The sequence below is a fragment of the Melanerpes formicivorus genome, unplaced genomic scaffold (genome assembly GCF_026170545.1).
Source record: "Melanerpes formicivorus ecotype bairdi unplaced genomic scaffold, bMelFor1.0.p_v2 SCAF_24, whole genome shotgun sequence".
Classification (NCBI taxonomy): Eukaryota; Metazoa; Chordata; class Aves; order Piciformes; family Picidae; genus Melanerpes; species Melanerpes formicivorus.
In genome coordinates, this window is record NW_027142376.1 from 8,280,205 (window position 1) to 8,302,903 (window position 22,699).

A 22,699-nucleotide genomic window follows, 5' to 3' on the forward strand; every position below is an offset into this window, starting at 1 on the left:
ACACTTGAGATGGTCATTTTTTGCCTGTAGCAATGCAATGTATTAAGGCCTGCAATTTTAGTAAGATTGGGAGCAATATCACCACCACCTACTCCAGATTCTGAACACATGCTTCAAAAGCATTGCTTCTTGTAGCTGAAATCCCCAGCTGCTTCCAGACCAACTGTTTGATTGTTTTTTCCCCCCAAATAAACTCCCTTGCAGAGCTGAAGTGATACTTGGAAACAACCATTTTTCCAAAGTAAAGATTTCAAGTGTGGGTGGGGTTTTTTTCCCCCCTAAGCTTCATGTAGATTTTAGCAAAGCAGAACTTTCCATGGCTACTGTAAACACAGAAGGAATCCATTTGCTTTTCCTATGACACTTCCATCAGAGGGCAAGTCCCCTCAGTTGCACTATGTATGACCCCTCCTAGTGATATTATGCTAATGATCACACCAGAAACAAGAAGTTTCCTGAGCTATGTTAAAACTGACCTGTGCTGTTGGTGTAGTACTTGTCATCTGAAGTTATAGGATTGGGAAACAGCACTGCACATGGAAGAAATCCCAGGGAACTTACATCTTTCTTTAAGAGGCAGAGTGAAGCATTTGCCTGAGCTACACACTGCCATTTCAAGATAAATGCTTTAACTCAGGTTTTGTTTTGTTTTACACTGGAGAAGGTGATGCACCTAAATTATCTTGCCTGCTTTCCTCTCAATTTTGAGGGACAAGCATTTTCTCTACCACATTCATTGTCTCTTTAGCCACCTCAAAGTCTTCATTTCAGGGAAGAAAAGAAAACCCATGTAAAGTCACCAACACTTCTCAGAAAGAGAAGGGATATTCTAACCAAGGCCACAACTTGTTCCACCTTCCCAGACTCCACTGCAAACTGGCTATATGAGAACAAGTGCCAGTAGGGTAAGGCTGGTTTCCCTTCACCCTCCCTGGTACAGTCAGTTGTAGCTGTGCAGCAGCAGATGCCAATGTACTGCACTGCCTGAGAATAAAGAGTGGGGTTAAAAGAGGGAAGCAAGTAAACAATCTAGCCAGCAACAAATAAAAATAAGCTCAAGGTCTCTTATATCAATACATGTCTAAATTGGAGTTTCCACATGATATCTGAGCTATCTATATTAAGCCTCTCAGGCCAGTCTTCCACTAAATTAAGCTCTTGAGTGGCTTAAAGTTCACATGATTTTTAGAGTCTAACCAGGCAGCTATTACTTCTGCATCTCCTGGATTTAAAGTTTCTGTCAGCTACATTTTTCCCTTTCAGTTCCAGCTCTCTTATGAAACCTTGTATGTGTGATGTCAAATGACATCAGGAAGCACATTTCATCTCTTCTAGAGAAAAAGGGATTTCAGAATGAGGTGAGACCAAAAGGAACAGTATTACAGTTGATGAGGAAATAATTTCAGTACTTAAAAACATAACATGGAAACCACAAGGTGAAAGGCACAGCTATCACTTCTAATCCCAGCAGTTCCTGGACAGCCTCATTACAGAATCACAGGATGTTAGGGGTTGGAAGAGACCTTGAAAGACCCCTTAGTCCAACCCCCCCATGATGACTTGAAAGCAAACTGTACTGCTCCAAGGCCACATATCCACCTCAGTCTTGAATTTTGTTATCTGAAACAAGCTGTCTCAGAATAATTCCAACTAAAAACCTAATTAGGAAGGCTCATAAATATATTAGAGTCCCAGTACTTGCAGTTCTGTTTTTAAAGACTTAATTAAGTTGTTCTGTTTCCTTGCTAGTCTGTAGAGACTGCAGAAGCATACAGACCTATGCTTTGCTTTCATCCAAGCTCCCTTCACACATCCAGAATCAGACTGCCCATGGGGCTCTCCTGACCATGGGGCAGTTTCTATCAGCACCAAAGTTTCCTCTGCTTCCAACTTTTATTCTTGGTATGAAAGTTAATGCCACGTTTTGGGACATGGTTCACCAGAAAGAAACAAAACTCACTTCCATTGCAATCCCTGCCGTGGCAGTTCATACATTAACAAACACCACTCAGGAGAGACAGAGTGGGAGAGTGGCAAGAAGGAATAAGTGTGTTGGAAGTATTTCTGATTCAAAAAGACTTTCTCCACATGAACTGAAAATTGCTCAATGCAATGTGTAATGTGGTGGGTTGAAGCTTTCCCCCAGCAAAGCAAAACAGCCAAGATCAGAAGAGGAATGGGAAAAGTGTTAAGAATTGTTGTGATACAGCTTCTCTTATCCCAGACATTTATCCAATGAATTTATTAAGAATCATCTTTTGTTTTCCTTTTTTACACCCAATAGTGATTTATTTATATTTTTCTACTTTTCTGCTCGAAATCTGCAGCTACATTTTAAAGGCATAGCCTAAAACTATGGCACTCTGCAAGGCAGGTGTTCCTCTGCATTTTAGAGATAAAGAGAGTGGGGACAAACTCTGAGCCACCACATGATGCACAGAAGTGCCTCACTGGAAGGAGATTTAACAGAAGGTAACAAGAAGCAAGGCTAAGTTAAGTGAACAAGGAGAACACAAACTCTTTGCACTCACTGTAGATTTATGTTCTTTATCAGGGGCAGAAATAGGAATTCACAAGAGGAAAACACAAACCATACAAACACGAATAAGAAAAATCTCTCAGATGTATTTCATCCCAGAACACTTTACATTTCTTTACTCCCTATGAATATGGGCTCCTACCAGACTTCAAGTGCCTTTTGGTTGCCATGTAATCCTACCTGAACTAGTGGGGACAAAGAGGGAGGAAAGTAAAAAGAGCTAACAAAAGGGGTATTCTTGCTGCCTGATACAAACTCCATCCCTGTTCAACTACAACTCCACTCACATCATTTACAAAGCCATGCCATTGATGCTAATGACTCCACAAACCCATCCCATTTCCTTCCCTTTGCTTTCCTACAATACTCTAAACCCAACCACAGAGGTGAGATTTTTGAGTGTGTTAATAACTGTTGTACTGCAGGTAGTGCCAGTCCAAGGCATTTTCAGAAAGTTTTAAAGGGTAAAGCTTTTTAATCAAGAAATCTCATCCTCCTTAAATCAGTCAGTCCCACAGCAAGGAGCAGCTATTATGGGTATTGCTCCAAAGCTAAAAAGCACCCAGCAAAGGAAAGGTCCTTTAAAATATTCCAGCTCCAAGACAAAATCAGTTTGGTAACAAGGAGTATGTAAAAAAAATTAACTTTGATTTCTCATTTTAGGCTGATTTGAAGCAGTTGCAATTTTTATTTGTTACAAATCAGTAAATTATGAAGAGTTGTTCCTCCTTTGCTTATAGCAAAGAAGGTTGTGGCTAAATTCCTTGGTGAGCAAACCAACTGACTGCGACAACACTGGGGAGGAGGGAAATCTAAATAACTTTTCCATCTTCCAACCACCAGAAGATGGGAATACAACTCTTCACCAGCAATCTAATACCTCAGAGATTAAGACTTTAAGGACTGTTGTTAAAGAATTCTATAAAGAAAACATCTCCTACTGGCCAAACCTCATGCATGGCTTTTTTTCTGGTTCAATGTTCTGGTTTCAAACCAAAATACAGAGAAGAAATGCAAACTGGAACCACGTCCAGCAAATGAGCTTAACAAAATCATGACATCATCTGCACAAGTTATCTTGTGTTTCAAACGAAAAACTCACATCTAAGCTCCTTATATTGTAGGAATTTCTATTTTAACAAGAGAACCAAGTCCAGCAAGCCAGGCATCACTGACAGCATTCTTCATGACACAGGCTTATAGTTAGCAAAGCAGCTATCTACACATACCAAGATTAATAAACACAGCATATAAATATTAGCACATTTCCTGCCTCTGATGCTGAGTGACAAATGAACTGTCCTGCAGGATGAGGACCCCAAACAACTGCTATTTCTTTGCAGCAAAAAGTGTGCAAGTCATTCCCCGTGCACCGATTTGCCTGCTCCTACCACACTTGTATAACGAGAATACCACAACTTAAAGACACCTGATGCCCAAAACAATTCAATCTGTAACATTACAAGTATTAACTAGCTCAGATTCCTTCTGCTTTGTTCTCAAGGAGAAGGAAAAAAAAAAAAAAGAGCCCCAAACTTACGGTGGCAGCATTTTAAATAGCAAAGCAGGTTACTGGGACTAACTTTAGCCCTTGAGGCTGGGAGGGAGAAAGCAGCTGCAGTAAACAAGTGCTCCTTGCCCCAGGAAGCCCATCACGCTGTTCATGTCCTTCTTTTGCACATTCAGGCACAAGCCTTTTCCCCAGCCCCACCAGCACAAACATCAGACAGCACAGCAGCAGCTCAGCATTATTGGGGAAAGAGGCCGGGCAGCACTACACAGCTCAACAGCTGAAAAACACCATTCAGCTGAAATGCAGACTCAGGGAAAGTGCAAAGTCCTAAAGCAGCATTTGCCATCTCCCCTTCCTTTGTCCCAGTTCATGTAGAAGGTGGCTGGCACTGCCTCAGCACACACACACACCACACTCGAAGTTAAGCTTTGATACAGACTAACAGTGCTGGGGGATTACAGCTCTGCAGCAGCTACTGCTGTACCTGGTTTTTAACTCTCCTTGCTCTTGATCATCGGCAGAGCATTCTTCCCTTCTTGAGCCTCCTTTTCTCCTCCAGAACTTCACCATTTGGCTAGCAGGCTCGCTTTAAGTGTCACTTCTATTTGTGTTTCCCCCACATCAACACTTCTGGATGCCGTAAGGTCATTTGAATGCAGCCCTAACTCTGGCTCTCACACAAGTTTCCTCACCCTCTCGAGCTGCGCTGCCAAAAACTACCAAACTGAGTCAAAAACAAAGGGCTGGACCACTCCTCTCCTCGGTCTCCTGCATTAAAACCATGGTCTTTCAAATGCATTTTACAGCATCTGCATTCCTCACCACGTCCAGAATGTTTCATGTGAGCACAGAGCAGCATGGGCAACCATACACAGACAGAGCAGATGTTAGCAAATCGTTTCCTCTTAAACATCACGTAGAGAGCACAAACAAGGAAGCAAACACCATCAGGAAAACAACACAAAAGAGCCTTCACAAGAGCAGTAAGATCTCTCTATGGAGAAAAAAGGTATTTTCACACTGCATACATTTGAAAATATTCAGGCTTCCTGCTGCAAAGCTGGAAACACTGCCGGGAAAGCAGAGCTACGAGCTGATCTGACGATCACACCAGTACTCCCACAGATTAAACCCCATGTTGCTGAACAAAGCCTAGAATCGTTCAAATTGGAAAAGCCCCTTGAGATGATCAGGTCCAACCATTAACTCTGCTCTACCAAGTTCACCACTAAAGCATATGGCTAAGCACCACATCTAAACAACGTTTAAACACCTCAAAGGATGGTGACCCCACTGTCGGCGACAGAGACTGGAGTCAGTACAGACAATCAATATGATGGAGTATTGTTCCTTTATTGTTCCAGTACTGTAGGACTATAGTGCGAGCACAGCGAGTATAGCACAGTAAAGTAAAGCAAAGAAGAATGGAAAGTGCGTATCAAGGCAACTTCTACAACTTATACAAACTCGGAGTGCCCTGTTGGCATAGCTCCATTGGCTCCCTATGAGTGACCACACATTGCACTATTATAGATTATTGGTCCAACTACTAATGACACGCGAGGTTGTTGAGGCAGGTGCGTGTCCTGTTGTTCCAAGATAACTTTGTGTTTATAGCTACCAGTGCCCTGCTTTAGTTCCATGCTGCAGGCACAGCACTGTTTTGCTACACTGCTAGCCACTTCTGCACTTACACTGAGCATGGCCTACCACCATGTCAGGCTCTAGGCCTACACTGCCAGATTGCTCACCCTGCTCATCACTGGCATTGCCACACCCCACCGCCTCCCTGGGCAGCCTGTTCCAATGCCTGACCACTCTTCCAGGGGATTTTTTCCTAATGTCTCTTGTTCTAATCATCCATGAGAAGAGACCAGCACCCACCTGTTTATATTGTCCTCTCCACAGTGCCCTGCACATGTTTATCAACAGGAATGAGGGCACCCCTCAGGCTCCTCTACTCCAAGATGAAGAGCCCCAGCTCCCTCAGCCTGTCCTCAGCAGGCAGATGTTCCACAGAATCTTTGTGGCTCTGCACTGGACTCTTTCAAGCAGTTCAGTGAGGTCCTTCTTGAGCTGAGGGCCCCAGAACTGGACATGGTATTCCAGATTTGGCCTCACCAGGGCAGAGTAGAGAGGTAGATGAACCTCTGTACCAAGTCACCACACCTTTCCATTCCCATTTAAGAAACTGATTCATTGTTAAATAAAGGAATAATCAACAATTCATCTGGATTTCACAGTTCCCCTCAAGCCACTCTATTAAGCAGTACCTGGGGAAACTGTTACTGAATTAGCACACACACCCTTTTTTTTTTTTTACTTTTACAGTAACTGAATGGATGCATAAATCCCAAACCACATTTTACTCTAGGTACCTGCAGTGAGATTATATTCTCACAGAGGTGCCATCAGCTCTGCTCCTGAAGGAAGACAAAAAGATAACAAAAGAGCAAACAGCAAGTTACAGGTTTGGATACCAGGACATTACTCCAGATTTCACAAGATGTAAACATAGGACTTCAATAAGCAACAGTTATTTGGAGCTACTTACACACAGATTTATAGGAAGAGTCACCTTCCTGATACAGCATCACCTCCAAAGCCTCAGGGCATTAACTAAACATTTCCTGCCTACTCATAAAACACAATGCCACGACAGCAGGAACAATCCAGCTGGGGTCAGAGTGGCTGGAGAGCAGCCAGGTAGAGAGGGACCTGGGGGTACTGGTCAATAGTAGGCTGAACATGAGCCTGCAGTGTGCCCAGGCAGCCAAGAGGGCCAATGGCATCCTGGCCTGCATCAGGAACAGTGTGGCCAGCAGGAGCAGGGAGGTCATTCTGCCCCTGTATACTGCACTGGTTAGGCCACACCTCGAGTCCTGTGTCCAGTTCTGGGCCCTTCAGTTTAGGAAGGAGGTTGACTTGCTGGAACGAGTCCAGAGAAGAGCAACAAAGTTGGTGAGGGGTTTGGAACCCAAGCCCTATGAGGAAAGACTGAGGGAGCTGGGGCTGCTCAGCCTGGAGAAGAAGAGACTCAGGGGTGACCTTATCACTCTCTACAACTACCTGAAGGGAGGTTGTAGACAGGCAGATGTTGGTCTCTTCTCCCAGGCAGCCAGTACCAGAACAAGAGGACACAGTCTCAGGCTGCACCAGGGGAGGTTCAGGTTGGATATTAGGAAGAAGTTCTATATAGAAAGAGTGATTGCCCATTGGAATGGGCTGCCCGGGGAGGTGGTGGAGTCGCCATCATTGGAGGTGTTCAGGAGGAGACTTGATGGGGTACTTGGTGCCATGGGTTAGTTGTTTAGGTGGGGGATTGGTTGATGGGTTGGACATGATGATCTTGAAGGTCTCTTCCAACCTGGTTTGGTTTATTCTAAATAAAGTATTTTTTTATTCAAGGCACATCTATTCTTTGATAGTCTGTTTGCTAGAGGAACCACAACAGAAAAAAAGAAAAAAACCAAAACCAACACAACCTACATGCAAAGCACAAATTTTCTTGATTTCCTTTATTTTGCATCATACTGCAACTCATTTTATCTCAGAAGTTTGTAATAGAAAACTTTCACTACCATCTCATCTTGGGGGTGAGGAAAAAAAGGTCGTTGCCTTTAAAAATAACCTACAGAGAGGTTTAGGAAGGGCGTAGCTTGTCTGTGCTAACAAATAGTGTTGCTTTACCACCCCAAGGTAACAAGAGTTTGTCCTTTGTTGTAATTACTGTTAGGCACTGGGGGTGTGAAGACAGAAACTGAAGTGATGTACCAGAGCTGACAGAGAAAAATGGGGGTCATTTTCCCAGTGAAAAATAACCCCTACACCACCCTTTCACACCCACACAAGCAAATATGTGTTCAGGCCAAAATCCTTCCCCTGCAGCTTCTCTGAAAATGCTGTATGTAGGCAGGGTAAATTATTATTATTCAGAACTGGAACATTTGGAATGTTTCAGATACCCAGGCACAGTCAGTGAAGAGCAGACTATTCCCTGAGCAAACAGGCAGGGCAGTAGACTGCATTAAGAGCAAAATGTAAGTTGGACCTTTCTGACAGTAGCCATATCAGTCTCAAAGTCTACAATTGAGAAAGATTTAAGATGTTGCAAAGATAGGATTGAACATTGTCACACAGGAAGTCTTTCCCCCTTCCTGCTAGTCTAATGCACATTTGTGGTCTAGCATTAAAAAAAAAAAAACCAGTTAACAGCCATTCAACCTCAGGAGTAAGAATAAAACAAATGCATCTTGTTCCCCAAATAGTCCTTTTCTGCCCTGCCAGTGCTAAACCACACAAAACCCAAACCACCATCCCCACTCCACACACACACACTGAAGAACACTCAGGCCTTTTAGAGAAGTGCTTAACAGACAGAAAAAACCAAAACCCTGGGGGCAGCAGTAGAAAGCAAGAGATGACAAACCTCACTCCATGCCTCAGTTCTGTATGGTATCCCTGTGGCAGCACCCACACCTCCATCACCAAGCTACAAAAGAAGGTCATGCAGCTGAATCTATCCATCCCAGCCACCCACAAGGAAATTTTCCTGAGGATTTAAGCAAATCAAGAAACCCTAAAGCCTCCTCCCCACCTCTGTCTTCTTTCTATGCACGCAGAGGGCTCACTACAGTTCCCCACACTCCACAAAACACTAGTGGCTGCAAGTGGCTCTCCATGTGATGCCCCAAATAAACAAGTTGCTTCCAGTCTGAATCAACCACTATGGCTCATTCTCCAGATTTGAAGATAGAAAGAACAAGTTCTTCCTTACTCTGGCTTGTGCAAGTTTGCTCTCTTTAAATTACATCAAACAACCCATGCTCAGGTTTTATAGCACACCACAGCACGAACAAAGCAGTAAGCTGACACTTAAAAGGAAGCTTACAGTCCGGTATTAAGGTGAAAGGACAGATATAGACGACAAGTAGCGATGTTTACAATGGTATCTGAATTAGAACAGCTCTTGAGGAGGAGAGAAGACAACTGTAATGATTACTCAGACAATTCAGCATATGGCTGGTGGACTCACACAGGCACCCATGCCAGGGATCTGCAGGGACTGGCTGAGGAGCAGAGATGAGAGCCAGGTACAGCCAGCCTGCGGTAGCAGGCAGCAGCTGCAGAAGGCTGCATCAGACACGAGTACATCTGCCTCTATCCACATGGGAGCCTGCTCTTCCAGATGGCAAACAGGTACCAAGGACTGCATGGGTCTTTCTGAAATCACTTTAGAGCAAGACAGAGAGCACAAACTGAATAGACTGTCAGTTGGGTTTCAGTGACTGGCTCAGTGTCTCCCTGATTATGCTAAAAGCCCCCAGAGCAGTGTCAGGAGGTTGCCAGGAGAAAAGCAGACAGCATACGTGCAGTATCCCACCCTCAGGCCCAAATTCCCTCTGCCTCCAAATCTGCTTCTAAATACTGCCTGTAACTATTAAAGCAAAACACTGCAGAGTAGACATCAATTAAAAGCACAGACAAGTGTTCAATATTTATGCTCTCACCCACAATTCCACAAAAAATAAAGATCAGTGTGCTTCGGGGGGCAGACAGCTTGCACCAGCACTGTTGCTACTGGTATTTTCACATCACTGAAGACAATTCCACCAAGCTCCTGTATGCCTCTAGGCAGCATAACAACCCTTTGTTCAGCCTGCATCTGCCAACCCAACACACTAAACTGATTTTTCATCTCCAAACACCACCACCTAATCAGAGTTTTCGCAGCACTCAAGTCAACCAAGGGTCCAATTCCGCCCCTAGTTAGCAATTCCAGTTAGTACAGCTGTGTTACTCTGGACTATTACCCTCTGATGGTAATACAGGCTGGGAGTGATGAGATTGACAGGAAGGACACCAGGACAATTAAGAAGGAATTCAGGGCCCTTGGACAATTGATTGATGGGGCAGGAGCTCAAGTGGTGTTCTGCTCAATTCCTTCAGTGTCAGGGGTGTACACTGAGAGGAATGGGAGAACCCACACCATCAACAATTGGCTCAGGGGATGGTGCCAGAGGCAGAACTTTGGGTTCTATGACCACGGGGCAACTTTCACTGCACCTGACCTGCTGGGTCCTGATGGGGTGCATCTATCTAGAAGGGGTAAAAGAGTCCTGGCACTGGAGTTGGCAGGGCTCATTAGGAGGGCTTTAAACTAGGTCTGAAGGGGGTGGGTGAGGCAATCGGTCCCTCTGCAGAGGTAAGAGTAGGGCGCAAGGTAGGGTTAGTTGAGAAGTCAGGAACCCAGCTGCGATGCATGTACACCAATGCACGCAGCCTGGGCAACAAGCAAGAGGAGTTGGAGGTCCTAATCCATCAGGGCGACTATGATGTAGTCGCCATCTCAGAAACTTGGTGGGACAGCACCCACGATTGGAGTGCTACAATGGGGGGTTACAGGCTCTTTAGGAGGGACAGGCGAGGGAGAAGAGGAGGAGGGGTGGCTCTGTATATTAGAGAGTCAATCTCTGCCACACAACTTGTGGTGGAAGATGAGGGAGTTGAGAGCCTGTGGGTCAAAATCAGAGGACAACCTAACAAGTCTGACATCCTGATTGGAATCTGTTACAGACCACCCAACCAGGATGAGGCGGCTGATGAGTTGTTCTACAAGCAACTGGAGGCTGTCTCAAGATCATCTGATCTTGTCCTTGTTGGTGACTTCAACCTCCCAGATATCTGCTGGGAACTTAATTCAGCAGGGAGGAGGCAGTCCAGAAGATTCCTGGAGCGAATGGAGGACTGCTTCCTGACACAGCTGTTAAGCGAGCCTACCAGGGCACAGGCTCTGCTTGACCTGCTGTTCTGCAATAGGGAAGGGCTGGTGGGAGATGTGATCGTGGGAGGCTGCCTAGGGTGCAGTGACCACGAGATAGTGAGGTTTTCAATATGCAGGGAGATAGGGAGGAGCACCAACAGAACCTCCACCTTGGACTTCCGAAGGGCGAACTTCAGCCTATTTAAAAAACTTGTCTGCAAAGTCCCCTGGGTACCAGCCCTCATGAACCAAGGGGTTCAGGAGGGTTGGACCTACTTCAAACAGGAGCTCTTGAAGGCACAGGAATTGGCGGTTCCCATGTGCCGGAAGGCAAGCCGGCGGGGAAGGCGACCAGCCTGGATGAGCAAGCAGCTCCTGGAGGATTTAAGGGGGAAGAGGAGGCTGTATCACCTTTGGAAGGAGGGGAAGGCTTCTCGAGGTATGTTCAAGGAAGCTGTTAGATTATGTAGGAATAAAATTAGGGAGGCTAAGGCCCAGCTGGAACTGAAGCTGGCCACCTCAGTCAAAGACAATAAAAAGCATCTTTATAAATATATTAACAATAAGAAGACGGGCAGGAAGAACCTGAACTCCCTAGTGGACCTGGAGGGGAACACAGTTACTGAGGATGAGGATAAAGCTGAGGTCCTGAACACCTTCTTTGCCTCAATGTTTAACAGCAAGGCAGGAGTTCAGGACGAGTGGTCTCCGGAGCTGGGCGTTGGGGTCGGGGAGCAGAGTAATACCCTGGAAATCCATGAGGAGTTAGTTCGGGACCTGCTGAGCCACTTGGATATCCACAAGTCCATGGGACCAGATGGGATCCATCCTAGGGTGCTGAGAGAGCTGGCGGATGTGCTAGCTAGGCCACTCTCCATCATTTTCCTCCAGTCCTGGCTCACTGGTGAGGTCCCAGGTGACTGGAAACTGGCCAATGTGGTCCCCATCCATAAGAAAGGTTGGATGGAGGAACCTGGAAACTACAGGCCGGTCAGCCTGACCTCAGTGCCAGGGAAAGTGATGGAGCAGATTATCCTGGGGGCAATAACTGCGAACCTGAAGGATGGCCAAGGGCTCAGGTCCAGCCAACATGGATTCAGGAAGGGCAGATCCTGCCTCTCCAACCTGATCTCTTTCTATGATCAGGTGACCCGTCTGGTGGATGTGGGGAGGCCTGTGGATGTGGTCTACCTGGACTTCAGCAAGACCTTTGACACCGTCCCCCACAGCAAACTGCTGACTAAGCTGTCAGCCTGTGGATTGGACCACTACACTCTGTGCTGGGTTAGGAACTGGCTGGAGGGCCGGGCCCAGAGAGTGGTCGTGAACGGTGCCGCATCCAGCTGGAGGCCAGTCACCAGTGGTGTCCCCCAGGGATCAGTGCTGGGCCCTGTCCTCTTCAACATATTCGTTGATGATCTGGATGAAGGGGTAGAGTCAGTCATCAGCAAGTTTGCAGATGACACAAAGTTAGGGGCAGATGTTAGTCAATTAGAGGGTAGAAAGGCTCTGCAGAGGGACCTCGACCGACTGGAAAGATGGGCAGAGTCCAATGGGATGGCTTTCAACAAGTCCAAGTGCCGAGTGCTGCACTTTGGCCACGGCAATCCCATGCAGAGCTATAGGCTGGGGTCGGAGTGGCTGGAGAGCTCCCAGACAGAGAGGGACCTGGGTGTGCTGATCGACAGCCACCTGAATATGAGCCAGCAGTGTGCTCAGGTGGCCAGGAGGGCCAATAGCATTCTGGCCTGCATTAGGAATAGTGTGGCCAGCAGGAGCAGGGAGGTCATAGTGCCCCTGTACTCTGCTCTGGTTAGGCCGCACCTTGAGTACTGTGTCCAGTTCTGGGCTCCTCAGTTTAAGAAGGACATTGAGACACTTGAGCGTGTCCAGAGAAGGGCAACAAGGCTGGGGAGAGGCCTTGAACACAAGCCCTATGAGGAGAGGCTGAGGGAGCTGGGATTGTTTAGCCTGGAGAAGAGGAGGCTCAGGGGTGACCTTATTGCCCTCTACAACTACCTGAAGGGTGGTTGTAGCCAGGAGGGAGTTGGCCTCTTCTCCCAGGCAACCAGCACCAGAACAAGGGGACACAGTCTCAAGCTGCGCCAGGGGAGGTTCAGACTCGAGGTGAGGAGGAAGTTCTTCACCGAGCGAGTCATTCGGCATTGGAATGGGTTGCCCAGGGAGGTGGTTGAGTCATCGACCCTGGAGGCGTTCAAGGGGAGATTGGACGTGGCACTTGGTGCCATGGTCTAGTCATGGGGTCTGCGGTGTCAGGTTGGACTCGATGATCCTCGAGGTCCTTTCCAACCTAAGTGATACTGTGATACTGTGATTTATACAACAGAAACAGCACAATACAGCAGAATACAACTGAAAGCTACAAATTACAAACCCTGGAGGTTTTTAAGGCCAGGGTGGATGTGGGTCTGAGCAACCAGCTCTAGTGTGAGGTGTCCCTGCCCATGGCAGGGGGGACGGAACTGGATGATCCTTGAGGTCCCTTCCAACCCTAACAATTCTGTGATTCTATGAAACTAAAAGACAATGCAAATTAATGTGTGGGCTAACTGCCCGAGTTGAAACTTTTGGGGGAGTTGGGACTCCTAAGCAGAAAGCCCCCACCAAGAAAAGTAGCCCTATCAGTGAGGCAAGCTAAGCTCAATTACTTATCCTCCAACAGCTCTAACTAGCCACACAACATCTAACTTCTCCCTGTGACAGGCTGGTGTGGCATGGATATATGGCAGCATTTAATGATGAACTGGCTGGCTAGCAGAGAATAGGACAGTTAACTTACTGCCGGCTAATGAGCACGCGCTTGTTAGCTCTGAATACATTCACTGTACTCATTAAATCAGGAGCCACTGGGGTTCTGAATACATCATTAAAAGGAGCCAGGAATGCTGCTGCTTTGTTCAGGGTGACTACATGGCCCTGCTTGACAGTTGGAAAGTGAGCAAGAAATGTAAGCCTCTTCCTGTTGTGCCAGCAAATCTCTTTCTCTCCCCCCTCCAAGGTGAAAATGAAAGAGAGGGAGAGGGAAATCTTCACAGCTTCACTCATCTAGAAAGAGGATGTTCCTTTTTCTACTGCTGGCTTGAAGCAGCAACATGCTCAGTACTGTCAGACAGCAACTAGAAGTAGTGTCAAGCTTGAAAGACAGTGGCATAGTTAAAAATTACAACAAAATAATAAAAAGAAATCAAATCACAGCCCAGCCTCAAGACAGCCAAGGAGCAGGAGTGTGCATTCATCTGTCAACCTGTCCATGAGCAAAATGAACCCTCATAAAGCAATGACTCTGCTCTGCTGAGACCCCACCTCCAATACTGCATCCAGTTCTGGTGTCCCCTCCCTCTGCAACATGTTCATAACACCTTTAATCCTCTCCTCTCTTCCCACTTCCGGCACACAAAACTGGGCAGGTTGCTGAAGTTCAGATGTGGGCTGGGGAGTAGAGCTGAGTGAGGCTTAATACTCTTGGTGCAAGACTCAACCTTTTAATCCAAGCAATTATTTTCCTGTTAGAAAGCTGTTGGTACTGTAAGGAACTACATAAATATTGGATTCCAGTCAAAGAAGGACTGCCACCTACGAAGGCAAGCATAATACCACAAGCACATTTACTGCAGTCTCCTCCCATCACACAGATGTGATCACAGGTTAGGACATGTCGCATTAGAGCTCTGCTTGCTCCAAGCCTTCAGAGCAAGCCCCTGGAGCTCATCAAGATCCTGGGATTTTTTTCCAGTTTTGCCAAAAAAATAATCTTCAGGGGAAAAAAATCCTTCTGATTAAACAGTCAGGCTTAATGCAACACACCATGGCTAATCCTCTTAAATGCTCTCCAAGTCCTGCACTGCAGTCTCAGTGGCACAGGAGACACTGTTCTTTTCATAGGAGCTATGTGGCTGTGTGGACTGCCACAATCTTATTCACTTGATTCTTCACTGTAATCATACAGCAGGAACCTTGAATGATTAGATATAAACTGTCAAGCATTACTCATCCCCATGAGCCACCAAAAGCTTCTGGGGTCCCATCCCATGGCTCTCTGCACTGCAGAAAACAGAGGCACTTAATTCTTAGTCCTACTGTGGAAATGGCCTGAAGAATCATCTGGGTCTCCAATGGTTCAGAACAACGCTATGACTAGGAAATAGAAAGGTTAACAGTTTGAGGCTATCCAGAGAGAGAATCACATCCAGACTAGAAATATATAGAACTATGCACCTACAAGTGGGTGCTAGCATCCCACTCTGCAGACTTAAAACTCCTTCAGGTCATCAAAATTGGTTGTTGGTTTTTTAGGTTGGCTTGTTTGGTTGGCTTTGGGTTTGTTTTTTCAGATCAAACAATGTAGAGAAGGAGCACTCAGGTTTTCTGATCAACTGTACAGTCTGTACCTGTAACATCCAGAAAGGAACAGGCACAGAGGAAATGCTTGGAAAAAGCCTCAACGAGAAAAGGATGTTGAGTTATTCGGTTTGGGCACTGTTCTTTAATCATACTAAAACACTCTTAGGGAAACAGCTGATTGGAGTCAGGAAGCTGAGAGATGGATATGGAAAAATAAAAACTGTGTGTTGCACTTTCTTTCCTTTAACACAGGGCAACTCATGCAGCACCTCAGCTGCTTTAGCTCCAAAAAATCACCACATGCTTTAATGACAGAAAGGAAAAGATGATGCACAAGGAACTGTTTGAACATTTGTTATTCTGCTTAGCAACAGCAACCATACATGGTTAAAAAGCCCGTAACGTGAGAAATACAGGAACATGGTCATCACCTGTTATAAATATAGATGATCCTTGTGGTCCCTTCCAACCCTGAATGATACTATGAAAGGATGATGTTTCCCTCAAAATATTCTTCCTCATGCATCTTTGGGTTGCCACTCAGTCTCACACCTTGCCAGGTCTCTTTCCTTTTGCAGTTTGTGTAACACAGAGCATGTCAGGAGTCCAGAGAAGATTAAGCAGCTTGTAGCTTATATTTTGAAGAGATTTAAACTGGTTAAAAGGGAATACAAACTACATGTTCCAAACAAGACACACACACTGCTTTCCTACTATGACAAGAAAGGTAAACCATGTTTTCCTCTGTGCTGTCAGCTACATCACCAGAACACAATAAACAGTAGCTCTCTTCAGAGCTCACTCATTGCATTATATGAGCACCTGTCTGCTCTGTTACATCTCAAGTCTCATCACAAACATTCAAGATGTTTGCAGGAACAGCTTTACATTATATTCACACACAGAAAGGAAGTGTCAAAGAAAACAGGAATCAAAGACATGAATGGCAGAACACCTGCACCTACAGACTTCAGCCCTGGCTAGCCCCCCAGGTCCTGCCTCCTCAGCAAAGCACTTGCATTTATCCTCCTATGACAACTTTTTTCATTCTTCTGTTTCCAACACTTCACACTGAATGTTTTGATACACCCAAGTTCACATACAGTATCTTGCCCACTTGCACGGGAGGGCAAAATATAATTAAAACAAAATCTGTTTGTTGCATGGAAAAAGCAATTTGTCAGATGTTTCTTTTTTCTATGCACTCCACTGCACCATATGTGGGGGCTGGAAGAGAGCCTAAGAACATCTGCCACAGCCTTTAAACCCCCTAATAATAGTCCAGCTGGTGTCCCTAGTCTAATGATCTCACTACAGACTCATGTGACCACTGGCCCCCAACCCAGGCAGGGAAACACTCAAACCCGAGACGTGTTCATTCATTCTCAACTCCATTTGCATTTCACTGAAGAACCAATGCAGAATACAAGCTGAAATGTTCACATTTGAAGTGGTTCAACAGTCACTGCTTCCACAGGATTTCTCCATGCTCCTTTCATTAAATTCCAGGTTAGCAGAGCACTCCTTAACGCAGAAAATGAAACCACTCAAGAGAAAGAACTCCAAGTCCCAGTGTCAGAAACATAAAATGTTTTAACTGTAGTTAAACTTACCTGCACTTAACTGTATGCATCACAGAGGGGTTGGAGGTCTTTTCCCAGCCTCTTTCCCCCCACCCATTTCATGAACTATCTTCCATACCTATCCATTTAGTTCACTTAGAAACAAATGTTTCTATCTGCTCTCTTTGCAACATGTTCAAAAGCTGTTTTACAGAGAAGAAAACCTTTATTACACAGAGGAAAGAGGCAGAAGAGCAAGGATCTCAGGTAAAGAAGTTGTTTCAGCTCACACAGAATCAGCAATGGGCATCAGCAGGTATTCCTCACAGATGCTTTAGAGAAACATCTCCATCTCCCACAGCCAAAAGATGTATACCTCACAAACAGCATGAGGAACCCTGTAAGGCAGGAAGCAAGCAAACAATGTTTGTGTGGGGGTGAGGTGCCTGAGGCTTTGCACCTCTAGTCCACTCTATGTCCTCTTTTTTTAGTCTTTCAGCTACACAAAAATGTAGATGGCTTCCAGAAGTCACCAGGCAGGAATCCAGTTTAGTATTTAATATAATGTGTGCAGGTGCAGCCATGAAAGGCTAGACCTGACCCAGCAACTGACAGTCTAGCACAGACAGGAGGGGGAAGAATTCCGCAGCCAAGTTTAGTCACTGGCAAAGCATGAAGGGGTGACTACTTAGCCAACTACTGTATCCACAGTAACCACAGGCTGAATACAGAGCTCCACATTCCAAGAAAAATCATTTAATCAGACTGCTATAGAACACCTATATGAAACACTAACATCCTCATCAGAGAATGCTTTCATTCTCATTTCCCATGGGGAAAAGAGGGAACAAAAATCCAAAAGCAGATCAAGACAACACTTTGTAAATTCCCACACTACTCGACAATGTTGGCCCACTTTAAAATGAGAGCTATTTAGCAGATAATCTTTCTTAATTTGCACCACGTCACTGAACAACAAAGAGGGAAAAAAAAGAAAGCAGAGCAAATTACTATTTCATCTTATATAATAGCAGTGAGGTCTGAGAAAGGCTAATAGATGAGATGAGCTCAGTTGCAGTAATTAATTTGGTTGTGAGACACAGTCGTGCATCAGCTCTGTGTCTTACTCCTCTGCTAGCTCTCCATCTGATGTGTCACTTCTTTCAGAACTATAAAAATCAAGATACATCTTCAGCAGCATTTTTTGCTCAAGCCTCACAATGAGGCAACTTGCTTCACAGAAAGAGTGACTGGCCATGGGAATGTGCTGCCCAGGGAAGTGGTGGAGTCACCGTCCCTGGAAGTGTTTAAGAAAAGGCTGGATGAGGCACTTGGTGCCATGGTTTAGTGGACTAGATAGTGTTGGGTGATAGGTTGAAAGGTCTTTTCCAACCTGGTCAATTCTATTCTAACTCAACTACACACATGCTCTTACTTCTGACTTCAAATGTATTTTAAAGAAACTAGGCAAACTGTTCCACCTTTTCAAGCAAAATCTAAATATCAACAAGAACTAGGTCAAAGGAGAAACAAAAACCTGCAGCAAAAGAGCATCTACAGAAAGAAAAGATACAGCCTCAAACAACATACTTATGACTTCTTAATACCAAAACTTGCACAACACAACTGCCTATAGAAGGCTGCCTGCGTGTGGTCATGCCACAGATGTCTGACCGCAGATAAGGCAAACCTCCTTCATGAAACAGTTGTAGCTGAAAAAGACTTTGAGATCTTGAAGTCCAACTCTTAACCCTGCACTGCCAGGACCTGACTAAACTTTGTCCCTCAGCACCATATCTGCATATCTTTTAAATCCTTCTAGGCATGGTGACTCCATCCCAGTATCACTAAGGTTGGAAGAGATCTCAAAGATCATCGAGTCCAACCTGTCACCACAGACCTCATGACTAGACCATGGCACCAAGTGCCACTTCCAATTCCCTCTTGAACACCTCCAGGGATGGGGACTCCACCACCTCCCTGGGCAGCACATTCCAATGGCGAATGACTCTCTCAGTGAAGAACTTTCTCCTCGCTTCCCTGGGCAGCCTGTTCCAGGTCCTGACAACTCTTTCCTTAAAGAAAGTTTTCCTAACACGACACCTAAACCTCCCCTGGTGCAATCTGAAGCTGTGACCGTTTGAGGCGGTGCCTTTAACAAAGGGACACCATGGCCGAATGTTTTATAAACAAGACAGGTCTAAACTAATTTCATTGGTGGAGAAGCAGAGCACTGCCTTAAGTTTTGATTCCCAGTGAGACTGGTCTCACTCAGTCTTGCACTTACTTCTTCCGCAGCTTGCAGCTTCTGGGCTTTTGGCCAGACTGACCTTGAGCAGATAAGGCCTCACTAACATATAACTGCTTTTAATTAACAATTATTCCTTTTCTCTCTTTCTAACCCTTTCTGAGGAAAAGGGGGAGAGAAGGGGGGTACAGGGGGGGGAACCCTCCTCAGCAGAGGAGGGAATCTCATTCCTGTGTTACTTTGTTATATATTCCTGTATATATTGCAAATACTGTAAATTGTGTATATATTCCCCTGCATTTCCTAAACTGCTTTGTAAATACAGCACAAATCCTTTGCTAATCTGGCTGTGGGCTTTTTTTCCTTTCTTTCATTTTTCTTTCCCTTCACTTTACGGGGCGGGGGGGAGAAGGCTGGACCTTCCCCTCAACCCTCGACAGAAGCTGTTTCTTGGGAAAAACATGCACCTCATTACAACCTTGTTTCAGGTAGCTGTAGAGGGTGAGGAGGTCTCCCCTGAGCCTCCTTCTCTCCAGGCTAAAGAATTTTCCTCAGATGCTCCTCTGAAGACTTCTAGACCCTTCACCAGCTTTGCTGCCCTTCTCTGCACATGCTCCAGCACCCCAACGTCCTTCTTGTAGTGAAGGGCCCAAAACTGCCCCCATCTTAGGCTGCAACTGGGGAGCTAACTATGCAATGGCAGCAGCAGCTGCTTCACAAGTGTTGACGGTGGCTGCGGCCAAGATCTGGGCTGGCACCAGCAACAAATTACACGGCTTTTAAAAATAAATTTGACATCAGGCACATTAAAGAAGTCATCTGTTGCTGTGCTGCTGCTTGTGTAACAGATACAGTAACTACAAATAACATACATGATGCCCTTCGACTTGGCAGGGAAGAGCACTGTCCACAAAACAAGCGTTAAGGTCTCCCAGGCGCAAGCAAAGCCCTCCTGTGTAAGTCCACTCACAACTGGCCTGCAGTGGGCACATCACTACTCTCGTCTCCAGATTTTGTTTCCTCACTTGATACAAACCCAAACTCCTTTCCCCCCTTCTCTCTCACTATCACACGTGACAGAAAGCAGGCAGAGTGGGCTGGTACTTCCACACTTCAAAGGGACGGACGGACCCCAGTCATACACTGCAGTCACAACTATCTCATTCAATACGTCAAGATCTGCATACAGTGTACAAGTCCTCAGCCTTGCTCAACTTCCAAGATCAGGCTCCTAGTTGGGCAAAGGCCAGGAATTTTAACCTGTGTGCTTTCCAGCCCATTCTCATGCCAAGTCCTTTCTCCTGGCAACCTATCACTTACCCAGAAAATCTTCCCTTTCCATTTCAACAAGTGCCTCGTTAAGCAGCTGTCCTGGGAGAACTTGTATTCGGCACTTCGGGAAAGGCAAGGCTGGGGTGCAAGACAAATGAGTACGTCAGAGGACAAAGACACAATGCAAACATTGTGTAACTGCAAAGCACAGCCATGGACAGACACAGTCACTACAACCGGTAACAATTCCTGCTTGGCCCCACTCCTACCTTTCTGCCAACGTGCCCCTGACAGTACTGTGGCAACACAGCCTGAGCAAGATTGGAGGTGCGTGGGGGGCTGCTTTACCATTATACATTAACCACAAAGCTCATCAATAACATCAGATCACACACATATGCAGCTACAGAATAGCCTAGAGGCCTTCCAAACTACAATTAAGTTTGGTTAAGGAAACAGTCCCCTAATTTACACAGCCTTAATACTCAGAGTTACAGTTTGATTCACACCAGCTAAGCACTTCATATGAAGAGGTAACAGGCTCTAGTGAAAGCCACTTAGCTAACCTTAGCTTGAAGGGCAGCAAAGCCTGGAAGCACACACCACAGAACAAGCCACTTTCTTGCGTTTGAACCTTGTGCCAGTAGATATCCCATCCTGAGTAAGTATCAAAGCAAGAGTTAACAACAGCAGACAGCACACTCCCATTATTGCAGCCCTGCACTGCTTTGAGCTGGCCATGCTCCACAGGAGAGGAAAGGCAAAGCAGACAAAATACCCAGGGCAGCATCACAATACCCAGCTGCATTTTTCAGCACCAAGCTGGGACAGGTTAACTATGCCCTTTTATTTACACCATCTCTCAAACAAATTCCCCTCTTTTTTCAAACCCACTCTTCCAGGTGTAAATGGAACTGGTCCAAAGATAATGCCAGTATTGCCAAGAAACACATTTGCTCCTTTCCTCCCTTCTCATTTCAGCTGCACATCTACTTCACCACAAAGTATTATACCCCAGGGCACAGTGAAAAACTGGAAGCATCAGTGCTTAAGTATTACAAAAGCCATTTTCAAGTGCAGAAGACAGTAGTTTCATGCTCTGATTTGCTTTGTGGTGATTCAGAAGTAGGCAACTACAAAAGCTCCATAGAGAGTAACACATAGACTGGGCAGAGCTCAGGGCAGCGGCGATCTCTTCACCTGAAGGTCACACCATCAGCATTGCAAGTGTGGAAGCAGCTGCCAGCATTTTGACATGATATTGCAGCATGCAAGATCCAAGAGACTGCAATCCAGAGTCACATTTGAGGCATCAAGGATTCCAGACTCTTACCTGCACAGCTGAGGCAATCAATACATTATTCTTAGTCAGGTGCACTGCTGCATCCAACAACAGGAATTTAGTTTTTCCTTTTTCTTTAAATTAAAAAGCAGAAAAGCCCAAGGATCAGCATAGGTTCCCGAAACAGAATACTGGCTGTTTTGGACCAAATAGTGTGTCCTGCAATGCAAGGGATCCTTCTAAATTCTGGTCCTGCTCCCCCAAAACACACCCACCCACTCATCACTATATTCCTTTAGAATAGAAAAACCAGGTTGGAAGAGACCTTCAAGATCATCGCGTCCAACCTATCATCCAACACCACCTAATCAATTAAACCATGGCACCAAGCACCCTATCAAGTCTCCTCCTGAACACCTCCAGTGATGGTGACTCCACCACCTCCTCAGGCAGCCCATTCCAAGGGGCAATCACTCTCTCTGTGTAGAACTTCCTAACCTCCAGCCTAAACCTCCCCTGGTGCAGCCTGAGACTGTGTCCTCTTGTTCTGGTACTGGCTGCCTGGGAGAAGAGACCAACCTCTGCCTGTCTACAACCCCCCTTAAGGTAGTTGTAGAGAGTGATAAGGTCAACCCTGAGTCTCCTTTTCTGCAGGCTAAGCAACCCCAGCTCCCATAGTCTCTCCTCATAGGGCTTGTGTTCCAAACCCCTTACCAACTTCATTGCCCTTCTCTGGACACGCTCCAGCAAGTCAAGATCCTTCCTAACTGAGGGGCCCAGAACTGGACACAGGACTCGAGGTGTGGCCTAACCAGTGCAGTGTACAGGGGCAGAATGACCTCCCTGCTCCTGCTGGTCACACTGTTCTTGATGCAGGCCAGGATGCCATAGGCCCTCTTGTCTGCCTGGGCACACTGCTGGCTCATGTTCAGCCTACCATTGACCAGTACCCCCAGGTCCCTCTCTACCTGGCCGCTCTCCAGCCACTCTGACCCCAGCCTGTAGCACTGCATGGGGTTGTTGTGGCCAATGTGCAGAACCCGGCACGTGGATGTGTTAAATCTCATGCCCTTGGACTCTGCCCATCTGTCCAGCCTGTTGAGGTACCTCTGTAAAGCCTCTCCACCCTCCAGCAGATCAACACCTGTCCCCAACTTG

The 22,699-nt window shown here is 45.9% G+C and overlaps 1 protein-coding gene across 7 annotated transcripts in view; it reads right to left on the reverse strand.

The window, feature by feature from the left end:
• The window catches only part of TRAK1 (trafficking kinesin protein 1), a 129,038-nt gene that overhangs the window by 96,309 nt on the left and 10,030 nt on the right, over window positions 1-22,699 (reverse strand). For 2 of the 7 annotated variants that reach the window (XM_068152791.1, XM_068152797.1), the window contains exon 1: window positions 4,537-4,632. The exons of 1 other annotated variant lie outside the window; for it this stretch is intronic. In XM_068152791.1, the coding sequence (XP_068008892.1) occupies window positions 4,537-4,622 (86 nt within the window). In that variant the 5' untranslated portion in view covers window positions 4,623-4,632. Of the gene's footprint in view, window positions 1-4,536; window positions 4,634-22,699 lie in introns of those variants that run through there. 4 more of the 7 variants (XM_068152799.1, XM_068152800.1, XM_068152789.1 and 1 more) reach the window with 3 other exon arrangements.